The sequence below is a fragment of the Mastacembelus armatus genome, chromosome 1 (genome assembly GCF_900324485.2).
Source record: "Mastacembelus armatus chromosome 1, fMasArm1.2, whole genome shotgun sequence".
In the NCBI taxonomy this organism is placed as follows: domain Eukaryota; kingdom Metazoa; phylum Chordata; class Actinopteri; order Synbranchiformes; family Mastacembelidae; genus Mastacembelus; species Mastacembelus armatus.
In genome coordinates this window covers 25,045,585-25,064,515 of record NC_046633.1, presented here as the reverse complement: position 1 = coordinate 25,064,515, position 18,931 = coordinate 25,045,585, and the positions used below count along the sequence as shown (strand labels likewise).

General features: G+C 40.6%; 1 protein-coding gene across 4 annotated transcripts in view; it reads right to left on the bottom strand.

The window, feature by feature from the left end:
- Positions 1–549: 549 nt before the first annotated feature.
- atf7ip (activating transcription factor 7 interacting protein) overlaps positions 550–18,931 on the bottom strand; it is a 38,076-nt gene continuing 19,694 nt past the window's right edge. For 2 of the 4 annotated variants that reach the window (XM_026302931.1, XM_026302930.1), the window contains exons 2-17: positions 14,798–14,851; positions 13,434–13,931; positions 12,870–13,317; positions 11,885–12,060; positions 11,605–11,742; positions 11,374–11,445; positions 11,188–11,264; positions 9,484–9,548; positions 8,500–8,629; positions 8,318–8,374; positions 6,608–8,085; positions 2,495–3,151; positions 2,154–2,255; positions 1,957–2,028; positions 1,700–1,779; positions 550–1,463 (exon numbers count right to left, since the gene is read on the bottom strand). In XM_026302931.1, the coding sequence (XP_026158716.1) occupies positions 1,005–1,463; positions 1,700–1,779; positions 1,957–2,028; positions 2,154–2,255; positions 2,495–3,151; positions 6,608–8,085; positions 8,318–8,374; positions 8,500–8,629; positions 9,484–9,548; positions 11,188–11,264; positions 11,374–11,445; positions 11,605–11,742; positions 11,885–12,060; positions 12,870–13,317; positions 13,434–13,925 (4,503 nt within the window). In that variant the 5' untranslated portion in view covers positions 13,926–13,931; positions 14,798–14,851 and the 3' untranslated portion in view covers positions 550–1,004. Of the gene's footprint in view, positions 1,464–1,699; positions 1,780–1,956; positions 2,029–2,153; positions 2,256–2,494; positions 3,152–6,607; positions 8,086–8,317; positions 8,375–8,499; positions 8,630–9,483; positions 9,549–11,187; positions 11,265–11,373; positions 11,446–11,604; positions 11,743–11,884; positions 12,061–12,869; positions 13,318–13,433; positions 13,932–14,797; positions 14,852–18,669; positions 18,728–18,931 lie in introns of those variants that run through there. The other 2 variants (XM_026302932.1, XM_026302933.1) reach the window with 2 other exon arrangements.

Here is an 18,931-nt window from a genome sequence, read left to right as displayed (position 1 = left end):
TTAGAATGAGGTGCACCTAGAAACGGTCAGTAAAGAATTCTTTAGATTTCACAGATGGGCGCTGTCCCACGGGATTTGATGAAGAAAGTGCAGAGAGATTGGGACCAGACTGTGCACCAATCCAGGGGGAACTAAATTTAAAACCACGGTTGCCCCCACCAGTATGGACCAATCACATATTTTTATATATAAGTTTGTGTAATGTTAAGGATAGGCATCTTCTCTTTGTCACTTGGTTGCAGATAACTGCTTGCAGACTGCCATTTCCCGAACAAAGAGAGGTCCATGTACATGTTGATGATTCTTCAATGCAAATAAATCTACTAAATTGAGTTACTGTGAAGAGTCCTCACTGCAGAAAAACGAACACGCTTACAAATTTGAAGATGAAGATGACAAATACTTTCTTGAAGATCCCAAACTCAGGGTTACTTTCTACTTTTCAAAGGACAAAGTAAAGACCATTCAGGTGTTAACACTAGCAGTGTTTTTATTTTAGTGAAGATCTTTGAACCAAGTCAACAGAAAATAATGTTTGTCACAAACAGAGTCTTTAATAAAACCTTTTATTGTGTTTGCCAAAGTCTGGTTACCAGACAAAAGTTACAAAAGTTATTTAGGTTCTACCACACAATTATATATTTCTGTGCAATCTGAAGTTTATGCGGATAATCCTGTCCCCTTTTCTCAAGTAAAGCAAAGACATCTGGGTAAGGGTAACAGGAGTCAACAACATAAATATCTGACTTGGTAGAGGGGCAAAGTAGTACAATTATATACAACAGTTTAAATTACAAAAATACATAACATACATCAACTAGACAAAACCAGCCATTTGCTGTTTCATTCTCGAAGTCAGCCAGATGTCCAGTTGTTATGCAGAAACATATTTACAGACACTGTACGTGTTCACCACAAAATATTTAAGGTCCTAACACAACTAAGAAATGCAAGAAATCATGAACTTTGAAATGCAAAAAAAAAAGTTTCCATTCCTTCCCTTTTCAGTTTGAGCTGGCACTGATGACATTTGTGCACTGAGGTTCACAGAAGGTGCCAAAGCGCCCATATATGTCTTTGGCTCGAACAGCAAAATGGTAAGTGGAGCCAGACTGAAACTGGGTCAGTGTACAGGCCATAGGTAGAGGAAGGGCTTTCACCTCCCCAATTTTCTTCCAGTGCTGCTGCGCTGAATTAGTGTTAGAGTTGTCTTGATGGAAGGCATAGAGGTGATAGCTGTCCACAGCAGCACAGGTTCGATCGGTTTCTGATACACACCAAGACAGCACAATGCCAGTTTGACTTGGCACCAGCTTCAGCTGAGGTTGCTGAGGAGGTGAAGTTCGCTCAGCCTCTGGGGGTAAGCGTTGAGGTGCAGGTGCTGGAGGGAGAGGGGGGAGTACCATGTTGGTGCCTCGGGTTGGTGTAGTAGTGGTTACAGTGCGGGGTTTCATCGAAGAATCCTGTAAGAGAGAAAACTGCTGTCATGAGTTGGTCCTACAGCAAAAGTGTATGTTTCTAACCCCCTTTTCTTAATAATATCACCCAGTTACTCACAATGAAAGTGAGTCTAGAAAGGTTATGGCTATAAAGGTTATAAAGCTTGTCATTAACTGATAAAAATGCAATTTCAAAATTACAAATCCCAAAGTGCATTTGCATTGTACAAAATATGAAAAATACATTTCCAAACGCTCACCAGTTGGGGGCGGTGGTGGACTGTCAACTGAGGATTGTTGGGGTTTTGAATGCTTTGTGGGGACGACCTTGCTCCAGCACCTAAGGACACAGAGCACATATGAAGACTACATGTATAATTTATATATGAAATATACAAGCATTAACTATGTTTTTTAGAACCCACACAAATCTTATCACATTCAGGTGGTTGTCCCAATATCACATGCATGCACAAAATCACTCTTTCATCCTCATGAAACAATCTAGTGATCTTACTGTTAGGAATGCTGACAACTGGATGAGGACGCAGGGAAGGTGAGGGAACAGTGGCATTCTTCACTCCTGTCACTAGACAGCATACAGTAAAACAATTAGACTAAAGAATTTTCAAATTATTATGTGTTTTAGAAATATATATAGAAAAGTGATGAACTAAAAAACTATGTTATTTTATGGGTACACATCAACTTTACCTTGCACATCGTCATCGTCCTCAGTGAGATCGATGACAGAGCCTTTGGGTCGCGCTGCTGGAGCAGCTGATTTGGATGCATTGGATCCTGTGGCTTGGTTGTCTGAGAAAAAAGGAAAAAATGAAAACAGATAAAAAGGGTAACAACAAAACAACAAACAAAAAATACTCGTACAAGTGTCATAGTAAACAAGGTAAGCAAGATGTTATCATGTCTTTATACACCCTTCTGAAATATTTGAGACTGGCCAAATGACTGACAGGTTGAGTTCTACAAGCTGTTAACTGCAGCAAAGATGAAATGGAAATACAACAATCCTGTTAGTGAAAGCACACACCCACCTGTCTTTGATGTCAGAGACGTTCCTTGTGGGGGTCCTGGAGCGGTGGAACCTGTTGCTGCTGGCCCAGATGCTGCAGGCGAAGAGGCTGATGACATAGCTCCAGCTACAGAGACAGACTGAACAGGCGTCCTGGCTGTGGTCACAGATACACCTGCATTGGGCGTAGTTATTGTCCCGGCACCTCCCTGGTACACAGGTCGGGCAATAGAGATCTGGGCAGAAGACATCTGGACAGTGGAGGGCTGGAGTGTTGGGACAGTGGCAACAGTTGGGGCAGAGACTGGTGCTGTGGTAGTGGTAGAGGCAGGCTTAAGTATAAACGTGGCAGTAGAAGCAGTAGTTTTGGCCTTGTTGAGTGAGCTGGCTGCAGATAAAGAGGAGACAGGGATGTTGACCAACGTTCCTGTCTGGCCATTAGTCATCGATATAGGCAGCTGTATGAGGAGCGGCTGGCCTGGAGCCACCACGCTGCTGCCAGAGGCTGTCTTCAGAAGCAAGGTGCCTGTGGGACTCTGTGTGGTGATGCCTGTGGCCAAAGTGGAGGCAACATTAGAAGTGGAGGTGATCAGCTGGAGGATGGGTGCCTGTGGAACCATGGCAGTGGAGGTGGATGATGGGCCTGGAGCAGGGGCAGGAGCTGGTAGAGCTGGATTTGCTGAGGAAAACAGGACAAATGGCTTGTTTCAGAATGGAATGGAATGTGTCACTGAGATTTTTAGATGAACGGTATTCTACGCTCCTTCACTCATCTGCTTCTTCTTACCTACAGTCAATTAAAGGAGGCAAAACCACAAGCAAATTATGTCGCCATGTCCACGAATTGTTTATCGCAAGTAAGATCATGGCAAGCTAAAAATCCCTTCCAGCATGCAATGGAAAAAAACACAAACACTTATCGCAGAAAGCACATGCAGATAATTGTAACCACATGTAAACAGGAAGTGTAGGATAAGGATAAAGTTGACAGTATTTTCGTATTTAATTTTCTTTAGTGTTTATCCCACAGGCAGGGTCCCCTGTCTCTCTTAGAGACACTGAAACATGATGATACAATGAAGGTCTTTCACATCAGTCAGCTTGGGGCGCCTGTCGCTGAGGTTTTTGCAGGGATAGGTTGCTAGCTTGACACACAACCCTTGCAGCAACTGGTTATTCCGAGGTGGTCTCCCTTCCAATTCTAAGGCAGTCAAGATCAGGCTTGAAAAGGGTCAAGTACAAAGGGCACTGTCTGTGGCACTCAGCCCATAGCCAGTTTACTCCTGAAAACATCCTTTTTTCAAAACACGATTTTTGTTTTTAACCCTTTGGGGTCTAAGGGTGTTTTGGGGCCATGGACAAGTTTTGACATGCACTGACGTGCATATGCACTGCTTTTTTCAGTTGCTTTTAAACGTATTAATGGCTAAAGTCTGATAAGACTGTAATCAGCACAAACTGGGCTAGAATTAGGGCTGCACGAGATTGAAAAAAAAAAAAAACTCACATTACGATATCTTTTTTTTCCTGTGACATATATTGCAATGTGTAGAAATACACGCTTGGAACCCTTCTCATATGGTGTAACACTGGCAAATACATCTGAAATAGTTGTCTGCTTGGGACAGCAATAAGATCTGGCTTTGCACTTGTCATACAGCGCTCTGTGGTGCCGACTTAAATAATCAAACAAATTAGTTATGTTTCCGCGTGTTGTGGTAACAGCTGCACGGCACTCCTGACATACAGTGGGTACGGAAAGTATTCAGACCCCTTTAAATTTTTCACTCTTTGTGTCATTGCAGCCATTTGCCAAAATCAAAAAAGTTCATTTTATTTCTCATTAATGTACACTCAGCACCCCATCTTGACAGAAAAAACCAGAAATGTAGAAATTTTTGCAAATTTATTAAAAAAGAAAAACTGAAATATCACATGGTCATAAGTATTCAGACCCTGTGCTCAGTATTGAGTAGAAGCACCCTTTTGAGCTAGTACAGCCATGAGTCTTCTTGGGAATGATGCAACAAGTTTTTCACACCTGGATTTGGGGATCCTCTGCCATTCTTCCTTGCAGATCCTCTCCAGTTCTGTCAGGTTGGATGGTGAACGTTGGTGGACAGCCATTTTCAGGTCTCTCCAGAGATGCTCAATAGGGTTTAGGTCAGGGCTCTGGCTGGGCCAGTCAAGAACGGTCACAGAGTTGTTCCGAAGCCACTCCTTTGTTATTTTAGCTGTGTGCTTAGGGTCATTGTCCTGTTGAAAGGTGAACCTTCGGCCCAGTCTGAGGTCCTGAGCACTCTGGAAGAGGTTTTCTTCCAGGATATCTCTGTACTTGGCCGCATTCATCTTTCCTTCAATTGCAACCAGTCGCCCTGTCCCTGCAGCTGAAAAACACCCCCACAACATGATGCTCCCACCACCATGTTTCACTGTAGGGATTGTATTGGGCAGGTGATGAGCAGTGCCTGGTTTTCTCCACACATACCGCTTAGAATTAACGCCAAAAAATTCAATCTTGGTCTCATCAGACCAGAGAATCTTATTTCTCATAGTCTGGGAGTCCTTCATGTGTCTTTTGGCAAACTCTATGCTGGCTTTCATGTGTCTTGCACTGAGGAGAGGGTTCCGTCGGGCCCTTCTGCCATAAAGCCCCGACTGGTGGAGGGCTGCAGTGATAGTTGACTATGTGGAACTTTCTCCCATCTCCCTACAGCATCTCTGGAGCTCAGCTACAGTGATCTTTGGGTTCTTCTTTACCTCTCTCACCAAGGCTCCTCTCTCACGATTGCTCAGTTTGGCTGGACGGCCAGGTCTAGGAAGAGTTCTGGTCGTCCCAAATTTTTTCCATTTGAGGATTATGGAGGCCACTGTGCTCTTAGGAACCTTGAGTGCTGCAGAAATTCTTTTGTATCCTTGGCCAGATCTGTGCCTTGCCACAATTCTGTCTCTGAGCTCCTTGGGCAGTTCCTTCGACCTCATGATTCTCATTTGCTCTGACATGCACTGTGAGCTGTAAGGTCTTATATAGACAGGTGTGTGCCTTTCCTAATCAAGTCCAATCAGTTTAATTAAACACAGCTGGACTCAAATGAAGGAGGAGCACCATCTCAAGGAGGATCAGAAGAAATGGACAGCATGTGAGTTAAATATGAGTGTCACTGCAAAGGGTCTGAATACTTATGACCATGTGATATTTCAGTTTTTCTTTTTTAATAAATTTGCAAAAATTTCTACATTTCTACGTTTTTTTTCCCCCATTCCTCACTCATTTCGCCATGCGAAAAACATGAAGCAACAAACGTGCTTTGTAAATAGTTTTTTTTTTTTTAAAAGAACCCCAAAATTAGAATTGAATTACTTCATATCAGGCAAATATACTCGTGCAAGTTTTTTTTTTTTTTGAATAAAAAAAATGAATAAATTTTTGCCCTACCCTTGCTCCTGCGACTATTGTGCCTGCGCACATGGCGATGTTGATACTGAAATGATATTTCATGCAGCCCTAGCTACAATATGTGAGCAGAATGTTTATACATGATTGTGTTTTTGAGAACAGTTTTGTTTATGCATGGTTAGTGAAAAACTAAAATTTTGAAGTCACTGAAATAAGACCATAAAACACAGAACTTTGGTTCACAAGACTTTTGAGAACAGGATGTTGTAGCCTAGAGTGCTTGCTTCAAAACAATGTGAAAATCATCTTGTTCACTCATTCACAGAAAACAATACACTGATTTAAATTTTCTAAGACACTTTTTGTTTTGAAAGGGCATATACAAGAAGCTGTGAATAACCCTGATTCACACCTGAGAAGACAAAGACCCACATATTGAGCCTTTCAGTCAGGAAAGTGGCTGAGAGGGAATTGCTATGAATGTAAAGACAAAAGAAATGTATATTTTTGTTTTTAGTTTATTTATAATATAGTTAAATATCACTGATACAGAGAATACATTGAGGGCAAAACTAAAAGCCCACTCTTACACCCTATGTATAACCTACTCTCTCACATAGTACACAGAATTGAACAGCTAGACATCTTTGTGCCACACTAGGAAACAGTTCCTTTTCAGCTGAACACACAAGGGAACATCACATGCCTGGCATTTCCAAGGAGTGTCCTGCCTCTTACCATGCTTTGCTTTGCAAAGCACACAGATCCGGCGACCAGCAGTGGCATCTGAGGCCTGCCCAGCTCCTGGAACTGGCACATGGTCAACACTGCTGCGTTTTGGTGTTATTTTTTGTGACACACCACAGAGCTCTGCAATGAGTTCTTCCATAAACTCCTTGTGGCTCATGGTGCCATAAAGCTCTTTGTGTACAATATAGGCATTGGTGGCAGCAATGTCCAAGAAGTGTAGAAACAGCTTTCTGTACCACTTCATTGTCTTGTGCTGTGTAGTGTAGTACTGCAACAGCTGATCAGACAGGTCAACGCCCCCCATGTGATGGTTGTAGGCAGTCACAGGGGCAGGACATGGAAAAGTCTTTGTCCTCCATCCATTTTGTGTTTTCACCCTCCTCTGCACAGTGTCTCCTGTATAAGCAGCATGGATGGTGGAACACACAGACACCTCTCGTGTGTCCATCCATTTCACAAACACAAGATGTCCATCTCGAATCCACCTGATGGAGCCCCTCACAGATTTGTTGGTGAGCGAGTTAGCTGCATTCTGAGGGCAATCCTTCCTGTTGTCTCTGTAGGTCCCACATGCACCAAACTTCAAAGCAAACAAGTCTGTTAGGAGCTTGGGACTGGTGTAAAAATTATCCATGTATACATGGTACCCAGAACCCAAAACTGTACGGTCCAACAGAGATGTCACAGCATCATATGGCAGCCCATGGCCTGTGGGAAAGTTGTTCTTCCCTGTGTACACAGCAAAATCTACAGTATATCCATTTGATGAGTCCGCAAGAACAAACAACTTGAAGCCCCACCTGGTTGGCTTGGCTTTCACGTACTGAGTCATCCCTGTGTTTGCTTTGCATGCAACCATTCTTTCATCCACTGCCAGATTTCTTCTCGGATGATAGATGGCCTTACATGCAAGCCGGATACTGTCCATGAGGGGTCTGACCCTGAAAAGACGGTCGTGTGCAGCTGTGCCCCTCTTTCCGTCATTGTCCTTGTCTGCATCTGGGTGACTCATGTGCAGATTCCATGAAATGGTGCGGTATCTGTCCCTTGACATGACTGTAGCAGGAAAAGGAACAGAGAAAAGACTCTCCCGCCGCCAGTAGTCTCTGATGGACCTCAACTTCACCATAGCCATGTAGAAGAGTAGCCCAATGTAGCGGTACAGCTCACTGATGCTGACGTCTGAGCATTTATATTTATGGCCCTTTGCACGTGACCTGGCAGCCTGAGCATTGGTGTTTCGACACAGAATTGACATAGCAGTTTCAGAAAAAAACATTTTGAAGAGACTCATGGGAGTGTGTGCATCACAGGGTCTTAGCTGTGGTCCAGGTTCCTGTGTGGGCAGGAATCTCAGAGCCTGTGGAGCCATGTCAACATCAGTCTCTGTTTTCCATGACTGAGTGGGCTTCTTATCTACTTTAGCTCTCTTTGCCACAGGTTCTTTTGCACGGTTTTTCTCACATCTGAAATAAAAAAGTAAGCATGCTGTTTACACAAATAAACTACATTATTAACATTATTGTGATGTTCACTGATACTAGTACTAATTTATAGATAAACAAAAACACAACAATTACCACATAGCACACATTTTACCATAGAGTAAATAAATCAAATTAACATGTAACATCTGTTAAACAGTGAATGCACACTTACACTATAAGATTCTGAATGGAGTTGAAAACTGAAAAATACCTGTGTCCACTTCCTTTGCAAGATGCAGGTGATGGCGTAAGTGGTGTATTCACAGTCCTAAAAGAATTTTGTAAACAACTGTTAGCATTTATTTTTCACAGCACCTTAGTATATGCATACTTGATGAGAAATCAGAATGCCAATAATATTTTAAATCATGAAGGTAATAATAAAAGGCTTACTCATCAGGAATTATATCCTCCGCTGGATCCAGTCGTTCTTCAAAATGCAAACGTTCATCATCTGAGTCGCGTTCTTCCTCTGACGAGAAAGTAAACTCTTCCTCGCTGTCCAGAACCATCTGAAGTGTTTCTTCAACCGTGTAGTGTGCCATCATCCAAACGCACAGAAAAAGTAAGTAAATTCTATGATGATGCTTGACGTTTTATGTCATTTCTCAGGGGCATGCACATAATTACCTGTCTCACCTCAGATTATTTCCATATGAACAGGGCGCTCAGTGCGAGGCGGGATCACATTAGCTATAATGAGGTGAGACAGAAGACACCGTACCGCTCCTTACTTTCATACGGATTACATAAAAAGAGATTATTTGTTTTCGACTCGAACTGTTTTATTTAAAAGTAGACATTTCAAGATTTCTATACATATATTTCTCATGTCTTTGAGGCAAGTATTCGCTGAGATTCAGGTTGTTTTATTTGTGTCTGTGAACGAGAGGTGACAGAGACAAAGAAGACAGAGAGCGCACCCTGTCTGCTTTCTTCATTTTACAAAAGCACAGCGTTTAGTTGTTATTATGAGTGTATACAAATAAAACTAGACCCTTTACAGATTTGAATGCTGTATTGCTCTTATCTGTACGATCAAAACTGACAGAGCGATTTAAGTTCTTTTTGGCGTTATCAGGAGAAGATACCACAAAACGGCCCGGAGCGTTTGTCGACCCCAGAGAGTTAATGATAATAAAGGAACATGTCTCTCCACATCTGGCTACTCAGGCAAAACATGTTGGTAGGATCAGTTATTTGTTGGTTTTATTTTTTTCTTTAAACCATAGAAGGAACCTACAGAATCCACACAAAATTACAAGAACATATGAAGCACATGCAAACTGCGTACATGCCTTTAAAGAAAAGGACTGAAGTTCAGAAACCACAAAGACCAACACAACATCCAGAACGAAAGGAAACCCTGTTACTCACCAGGTACAATGGGCGAAGAAACTGTTGTCGGAGTCTGTTTTGCTTCCAAGGAAGTCCGGACCACCCTGTTTAGAAAGATTGCTTTTGCTTAGAATTGTTCACACTTAGACCTGTTTATGCCCATGACAGGAAGGTGTTGAATGAGGAAAGATGGTGGCATGATTTTATTCCATTTCATACAGTCATCTCTGAACTTAAGGCCAGACTCCACCTCATGATTGAAGTACATGTCACGTATATGTGATTTTGTTAAAGCATTTAATCAGTAAGCAAGTATAGTTAAACATTTTCAGGAATTGTGCCAGTTCCAATGCTTTTTGTATTAAGGTCTCCAGGAACTCACATCACTTTCAATATGAAATTAACTTTCATGAATGCTGTCAAGAATCTAGGTGCAATAACTGACATTTAGATAAAATGTTTTGATAACTTCAATGATGCATAATGTCAATTGTCCCAGTATGCTTCTGTTTCTGTAACAGAGTGTCAAAATGACATTGGAGTTCTTTCCTCATATTCTCGAAAAAATTCAGGTCTTCTCTTCACTCGTAGTATTTCATTGATTACATCACGAATTTCCCTCCAGCTGTCACAGGAGAGTATAGGGAATCGACGTTCAATGTACATCCTCATTGCTCTCCTTAAGTTCGTGGGCAGTGCCTCCTTGCCCAGTAATCCAACATAGTTGACCTTTGCAACCCAGTCGCAGTAGGTGTCATATGGGACTAAGTAGCGGAATATGTAAGATGCATAGCGGTCAGGCCTGGGATTCCCTGAGCTCCTTTTACAGTTGTGGTACAGCACTTTCTCCAAGTGGGAAGTGATTGTACGGAGTTTAACGTCTGCTCTGCATTTTCCTTCACTGTATTCTGCCAGTTTTTTTGCCATGGCAATATGACGTGATGTGCCCTTCTCCTCCTCCATTTTCTCTTCTTCCTTCTTCTTGGCAGACAGTACAGGAGTCTCACCAATAGAGGTCACCACTCTCTCTCTGGGCGCCTCAGGCTGTGGCTCTACTGCCTGCCGACGGAGCACGCTGTTGGGAGGAGAGGTGCAGTTTTAACTACACTCTGCACTGCCTGAGGAAACGCTCAGGCTTCACATTGTAGAACGTCACAAGACTCAGGACCTGGACCCTTGTGGTGTTACTTTGCAGGTGCAAAACACAGACTGGGACGTGTATTTGCTTATTCCAAACCAGTCTTAAGAAATATTTGCAGTGAAGTTAAAAGATTAAAAAAAGTTGATCCTGGCAAACGGAACAAGGGACATCAAATGTTGGTTTCCAAAGAGATTTAAAGGATTCTGTCCATTACTTTTAAATTCAGCGTCTAGTGACTACAGATAGCAACCTGGGACAATGTCAACTATTCACGCTGTGGACGGCTCCATGTGTGGTACTGGCTTCAGTCCGGTATTGTCACGTTCATACAAAAGCCAAATTATATTCACACAACACCAAAGTGCAAACACTAGTGTATGACTCAATGGTAACATGTTTAAAAACACTGCTGCTTTTAATTTTGAAAGCTCAAAAAATATTGTCACATGATAAAATGGCCTGGCAAACGTGAGCTTGCAGTGAAGTGATAAACTCACTTCAAGAAAAAAAGCCTGAAACCCTCTTTATTTTATAGGTCAAAATTTATAGAATGGTTGACTGGGATTTAGAAGACAAATTGCTCTGTGCATGGACACACTTACCGCTGAGCTTGAGAGTTGTTAGAAACAGCTGCAGCCTGGGCAACAGTAGCAGCAGTAGAAGTAACAGCCGCAAGCGTCTGTAAATCAGACAGTATGCTGTCAGGACGTGTTCAGAAAGAATCACTTGCACACCAGGCTTTTAAAGACTGGTGAAAACATAAGAATAAAATGAAAGCCATGTCTTACCTCCTGTTTCCTTTTGTTCTCTGACACCTGATTGGCTTCTCCAAACTTCTTTGATAATCGGGCTATCTTAGCCTAAAAACATGGTAGAGAGGGAGATTGACTTTTTTTGTGCCTTGCTAATATACAAAAACAATTTTAGCAACTCATTAACTATATACCATTTATCAGCATCTCTCAATTCTGTATGTGCTCTCATTATAGAAAGATGCAAGGTTACCATCATCTACGTACCTGGAGTGTGGTAATAGCAGTTTGGTGTTTGGTGGCACAGTCGATCTTGTCTACCCTGTCTTTCAGCTCTTGGAAATGTTTGTCAAAAATTGTGAGCTCCAAGACTCTCAACCGTTCATCCACTAACTGTTGCACAATCTGAGGAAGAAGATCAGGAAAAGGAGAAATTAAGTCATTATCAAAATTCATCTGCCATCAACGCAAAATAAAGTTGGCTTAGACTTTGGGGGGGAAAAAAAAAAAAAAAAAAAAATCAGCAGCAGGATAGCTACATACAAACCTTTTCAAGTTTATGGTGAGCCTTTTCGGTTTTTGCAGTAATTTTAAGTTCCAGTTGTGCCTCCAACTCATCATGCTTCACCTTGGGCCTCTTTGCCTCTCTTTTCACAGTTTGTCCATCTTTTTCATAACCCTCTGAATATGTGCGCTTCAGCCCTGAGGTCGAGCCCTTCTCTTCTTTTGGGAAACAAAGACAAAGACTTGTATGTGCTCAAAATCTTTCTTACATTATTTTGTTTCTTGCAGTATTCTCTTTTCCTTCAGTCTCAATTACTCAGATGAATCAGAAACAATCAGAACAGGCAAAACAAGTAGAGTGCACTAAGAACTTTGATTCATTTCTTGCGTTAGACTGCAGGTTTTCAGTCAACCATACACCTGCGGGTAAGCCATGACAAACTGAACTCCAATCAGAAACTACTTGCGCTTATACTTGTTTTATCCCACACTGTATTGTTTTTCGAAATCAGGAAAATGAAAAAAAAACTTTGGCTTTAATCTGATTAAACTATTCATAATACACTTATTCCAATGCCATAGGAAAATAAGCCTTTGTAAAAAACGGCAGGTGTGGAGTTTAAAGGAAGAGGCATCTACCAGACAAGAAATGTCCAATGAGTTGTATTACAAGATGTGTATGATCCAGTATTACTGTTGTTTCACCCATGCTAGTTGAAAGAATCTTTGTCTGCCAATATCCATCTCATGTAAGTTGCTCAACTTGCAAGTATTTCTATAAGCAGCATTAATACCATTTTAAATGGTATCTTATTTGCATCTACTACAATTGCTAAGTGTGTCTGCAATAACCCTGTACCCTACAATTTGCATAGCTTTTGATTTCAGGTCTACAAAGCTCTGCATGCATAAAATACTGAATAATTAATATTACTGTTTTTGGTTAAAAAAAGTCCTTTGTGTTTCTAGAAATCTTTACCAAAACAAAGCAAATAATTTGAAGCTATGTGATAATATCCTCCTCATACCTGTATTAGATGGTGGAGTGGATGACGGCCGAGATGGCTTTGTGGTTTTTTCCCTTTTGATCTCTTCTTTTACCACGTCCAACTCCATCTTTTCCTCACTCACTGATGCTTTCTTCACATCTTCTTTGTCATCCTTTTCTTCTTTTATGTCCTGATCTTTGATTTCCTTTTCTTGTTTTAGATCCGCACAAGAAGAGGAAGCTGGATGAGATGAAGAAGGACAAGCAGGAGAGGAATCGGGCTTTATAGATTTTGGAGAAGGTGGTTTTCCATCTTTTACTTTGGTTGTGGATGCCTCAGTGTCCTTGGCCTTTGAAGTGTCACTAGCAGTATTCATTGGTTTTGTGCAGTCAGACATTGTAGGTGACAGAGGTGAACATGGAGCCGAACCTTTAACAGACTCCTTTGTCGTTACCACGGCCTTGTCCTCTGTTGCAGTTTGTCCTACCTAAGAAAAAACATTAAATGATAATTAATTAAAAGTTTTTTGGACTGAACAAGTCCAGTATAAATTGAGGACAGAGACTATGTTGCACAACAAAAACAAACATTTGAAACTATTACCAGTTTTTTTTCTGTCTCTGTGACCACTTCAGTGTCTTTTGCCCACTTTTCCTTAGATTCTGTTGTTGCTAGTGTAACATTTGACGAGGACGATGAAGAACCTTTCTTCTCCTCCTCCATCTTTTTCAGTTCAGAGTTTAGAGAGTGGAATGGTGATGTAGGAGAAGTGAGAGTTTCATCCTTTGCTTTTGGACTTTGTGAAGACGAAGGGGAAGGAGACAGATTGAGGGACAGGTAAGGAGCAGGAGAAGCAGGTGATGCAGCATGAGGGGAGTTTGAGTCTGAGATGTTGTTTTGCTCTTTGTCCCCCAGTTTTTGTCCATCTTCTTTGTGCGTGCCATTCATTAGGGGAGGAGGAGATGGGCCGGACAAGCCTGGAGCTGCTGTTAACAAAGTGCTGTGAAGACTCTCCAGCTGCTGTCGATCACTGATCTTCATGGTCTTCCTGGCACGGAAAATCTTCTTCTTCTCTTCTGTCACAACAACTTCCATTGCTGCCTGTGGAGAGACAAGGATAGATTAGATGCTATAGCATGATGAGTCTGGGAAAGTGTTACAAAACCATAATGAAAAGCTGCAAGAGAACCTGTCCTAGACTTTACGCATTGCACAGTCAAAAAATTAGCTGCACAGTTACAGAGGAAACACTAGAGGTCACTCCAGAGCTCTATGGCTTTCTTGTTTCCTCCTTTCTAGAAGGTTCTTGTTTCATAGAGATCCACATACCAAACTGGTCGGTTAACAGCCTGTTTCTTTAATACAAATCTTACTCAATATCCAAGTCATATCAGGCAAATCCTTACTGCCTGGTGGCACATTACTGGATATGTCCTACAAATGACTACAGTCAAGGTGCAGAGATGTCATGTCAGAGATAAGGTTTAACTGCACTGACAAATGCCTCCTGCCTCCTTAAATTTTCTGATTACCTATAAATTTTCCTGAACCCTGATCCAGATAACAGAAATTACATAGAAGTTAACAGCAGCAGCAACCCAACCCCGTCCTCCCATCCCCCCCACGTTCCTATTGGTTCAGTCCTCAGCAAATCAGCACGGGCAAATTGAGGCTGTGTTGGCAGCAGTAAAGAGGTTATGCAAAACAAAAGGGTTTTCCGTGTATAGTTGTGATTGTTGCACGTTTTAGTGTTGAGGCTAGTTTTCATATTTTATATGTATTCATATCATGTATAGTAATTTTATATGCAACCACGTATGTGAGCACTTTGACTGCCTTTTATGGGTCTCAAACAATATTAGAAGCTGTGTGGTGCAGGAGGCTGCAGTAAGATTCTCATTTTACATTCAGTAACAATCAAGATCCGTGCTGTAATATTTAGACTCAAACATTTATGTGTAACTCACCTTCAAACCGAAAGGTTCCTGGTCATAGATTTACCACAGAAATCTTTTGACAACCTAAAAGAAAAACAGATGCAATTTTTTAGTGAAGTTCATATTACTGCTCCAGATCAATTATATATGAAATGCAGAGACCATGCAAATCGTAAGTATAATCCTAAATTTAGCTCCTCTGAATTAAGCAGCCTGTCTCCACCCATTTAGCTGTAAATGAGCCCTCAGCTTCAAAAGGAGATATTCATTTGTGGAGTCAATACAAAGTACATCAAATTAGACATACATATATTGATGAAAATAAAAGTTCATTAATATTTAAATAAATATATCACATTATATAGTTGACCACCTTTCTAGAATAAAAATTACTGCAGTTGTGCTTTTCCAGCAAAACGTTGGCCAATGACTTTTTTGTTTGCACTTTTATTTTATGTTTCTGCTATATAAAATTATGTGATAATACTATTCAAGACATTCAAGGCATTTAAACATGATATTTCAGGCATGTTCTTTTATTGCCATTTACGGCCATTCTTATTGACCGTTAGTATAAAGACAAGGCTCCTTTAACACTAAAATTCATAATGCGGTATATAAAAAGATTTACATGAGTAATCAGCTACTTTGATGTCATGACATGAGGCTAATAAAACCCAAACAAACAGGACATCTTAACCTAAGCTCACACAAAGATAAAGAAAAAACAGCCTAAGATTTAATGCAATCAAACAGCTTGCCAGAGCAATGTACAGAGAGAAATGCCAAACTACAAAAAAAAAAAAATGCCTCCATACAACTCACTTTACTATCCTGTATTTTAGTGAAAGTGAGCATGAATGTGTTTCAGCTATTAACATCCATCCATCCATTTTCTATACCCGCTTATTCCCTAACCAGGGTCAAGGGAATCTGCTGGAGCCTATCCCAGCTCTCTTTGGGTGGAAGGCAGGGGTACACCCTGGACAGGTCACCAGTCCATCACAGGGCCACATATAGACACACAAAGACAAAACAACCAAATACACATTCACACATTCACTCCGATGGGCAATTTTAGAGTAAAAAAAAAAAAAAAAAAATCAACCTAACATATATGTTTTTGGACTGTGGGAGGAAACCGGAGTACCTGGAGTAAACCCACGCAAGCACGGGAAGAACATGCAGACTCCACACAGAAAGGCCGGGTTCAGCTATTAACATACTAATTTTATTTCTTAATCAGTGCGTCTGTTAATATAACACCGATGCTGTAAAAAAAGTATGTATTGAACATAGTAGAAGCTGTTTGTGATTAAATATGTCTCAAAGCAGAAACAAAAAAAAAAAAAAAAAAAAAAAAATCACATAAAACACATAAAATATTTTCCAATAAAAACAACAGGCTGCTATATTTTCGTAAAATCAGTTATCTTTGTTACCACAATGCTGACTGTAGCTGAGGGTCATCTGCCAAAGGCCCAGTGTCCAATGTTTAATTTAGCTGTGTATTTTGCAACTTTCCAGACTGTCACATGTGCATGGAAAAAATGCATCATTCACTAAAAACACCTGAAATAAGTGTACACAGAAAAGCTGAGCAACACACAAACATACTGGCGCGTACGCACAACAATGCAAGCCATTCCGACTCTGCTTTCATGTCAGCAAGGAAGCATGTTTGCAGAAATGATCATTATGAAAATAAGTGAGAAGATATTTCAGCATAACTGTATTCAAGTGGAGCATGAAAAAAAGCATCATGTAGCAACAAACATAAAGAGCGATGCAAGCACGATCCAAGGTACACTTCACATTGCAATGTTACTGCATACTGCGCAGAGCACAATGCCCCCCTCCCCCATCTTGCAGCCTCATTTACTGTGACTGGATTCAGTGCAGAACCTCAAAATGGCCGTTAGGTCTGCTGTTTGCAGCCAAGCTGAGCTCCCTGTAGCTAGCTGAGCAGTCAGATTGCAGCACCACCCTTAATAAGAATCTGTTGTTGACCCCCTCCAGAAACTGGAAAAGTAAACAAAAATCAAGTACTTAAACTTCATCATGGTATCAAAAAAAGTTATATAAGGCAATTTACACTTAAATAAGTTAAGTTACACTTAAATTCATACACATCTATCCAGCCATTATCTCTAGCATGACAAGCTACAGCTAATCCACATTAGAAATAGGATGTCTGCAGCTACATCAGCTCTTCAGCTCTTCTGACTCTGACTACAGAAAACCACTACACATGTCTTGAATGCACAATTTTAGCCTGGTTAGGTGACCAAAAACTACATTGTTTTTTAAAAAAGAAAACTTCATTAATTTAAACTGCATAGTTATCATGCTTGTGTTTAAACTATCACAAAAGTTACTAAACATGTTAGAGTATTACTTTCCAAACTCTCTAAGCTAAGAAAAAGTGCATAGGTCTGAATTTGCACCCCATGATGTTTCACGCAAGTCACTTATTTCCTGTGATACCATGTACTGACAGCTGAAACAAAACACTAAGTAGACATCAATTATTTCCTTCTTTATATAATTCCTGTGTGCATCTTCTGTCAAATTTATCAAATATGGGATTAAACCGAAGTCAGCAAGCCTACTTGTTTTAACTTCAGTGCACAGAAAAAAGTGCTTACACAACATCCAGCACATGTTCATTCAATTTAAAAATAACTTGCTATGGTAGGTAGTCTAAAATCATCTAAGATATTTCAAAAACAGGGGACATATGGATCTTTTCTCTCTGGGTTTGTAAAACCTCTCAAGTTCCATGACAGGTGCTTATTGTAGTTATGTTAAAACTTGCCTCCGCAATCCACTCTTTCAACAGTACGTGACTAGCCAATGAACTGCTGGCCAAATATCAAAATGTGGCAATAATTCTGTCAAACTAAACGTGAAATCTGTAATTCCAAATAACTGCAGAACTGAGCCAGATCATTTGGGGGTGTTCTGAAGACAAAGGGAAAGTTGATCACAAACCCCAAAGTACAACAAAGGTCTGGATGGGATAAACTATACGAAACCTGTGGACATTCCAAGAACAGCAATGAGACACATTGTTGTTGAGGTACCAGTTACATATGTCCTGGCTGACATGCTAGTGGTATTTGTATAAATTAAAGCAATGTACTGGAATTTGTAATGTATCAGTACTAAGTGACTTGTAAACCTTTGTTTATTTACCACATTGTGCTCCGGCTACAACAGCTTTCAAAAACACATTGCTATGTCAGTAAAGCATGGTGCGACATGAGCAAATAAACAACAACCAGAAGGTTCAATGAAAGTGACCGCCTGCACCAGCAACCCAAACAGTATATCCATGTTGGGATTAATTGCGTGTTTACTGCCAAACCAACAAAGTCAGACACTTCTCATTCCCTGGATGTTATATAGACAACACCATATGATCTGCCATAGGCCCCCATTAAAAATATACAGATAAATACTGTGATATCAATTTTTATTCTATTTTAGTGAATGTTATCTTGTGGGTTAGACCACCAGCAAGACAGTGCTGCATAAAGACAGACAAAAACAGAAACGCAAGCATCCTCATGGGTGTTAGCAATGCAGATCTGTTAAGATTACGTTTGGAGAATGCGCGATTTCTGTATGCTTCACATATACGTAGCGAATAGTCCACAACTACAAACAGGTTGGCAGTGCTATAAATACATACATGTAAAATCACCAATATGCACAGACACACAATATGCAAGACTCATATTAATGACACACAGAAAAATGACAAAAAATTAACAAAATGCCAGCTAGTTATAATATCCAGCAAGCACCCTGACTGAAACGCTGCAATGAGAACAATTTAGGTTAGATATGAATGACAGACAAATGCTAAAACATGCTTTGAGATAATAAATGTCAACCTTTAGCTGTATGTGTGGGATTGAGGCCTTCCATGCATTTGCTGGTTGTTGGAGCAGGAAAAGCCTGAGAGGCCTTTCCTTGAGAATATAAAAAGAAGGAGGAGGGGCTCATCTAGGGCAAGTCCATCTTGTTCCTTGAACAGGTATATTCTATAAAGGGTATATTGGCCCATAATGAGTGTGAAGTCAGTTCAATGCTCCTGACAAAGCCATGTGCTATAATGCATAATAAAACAAATTAAATGAAAAAATACCTTTCACT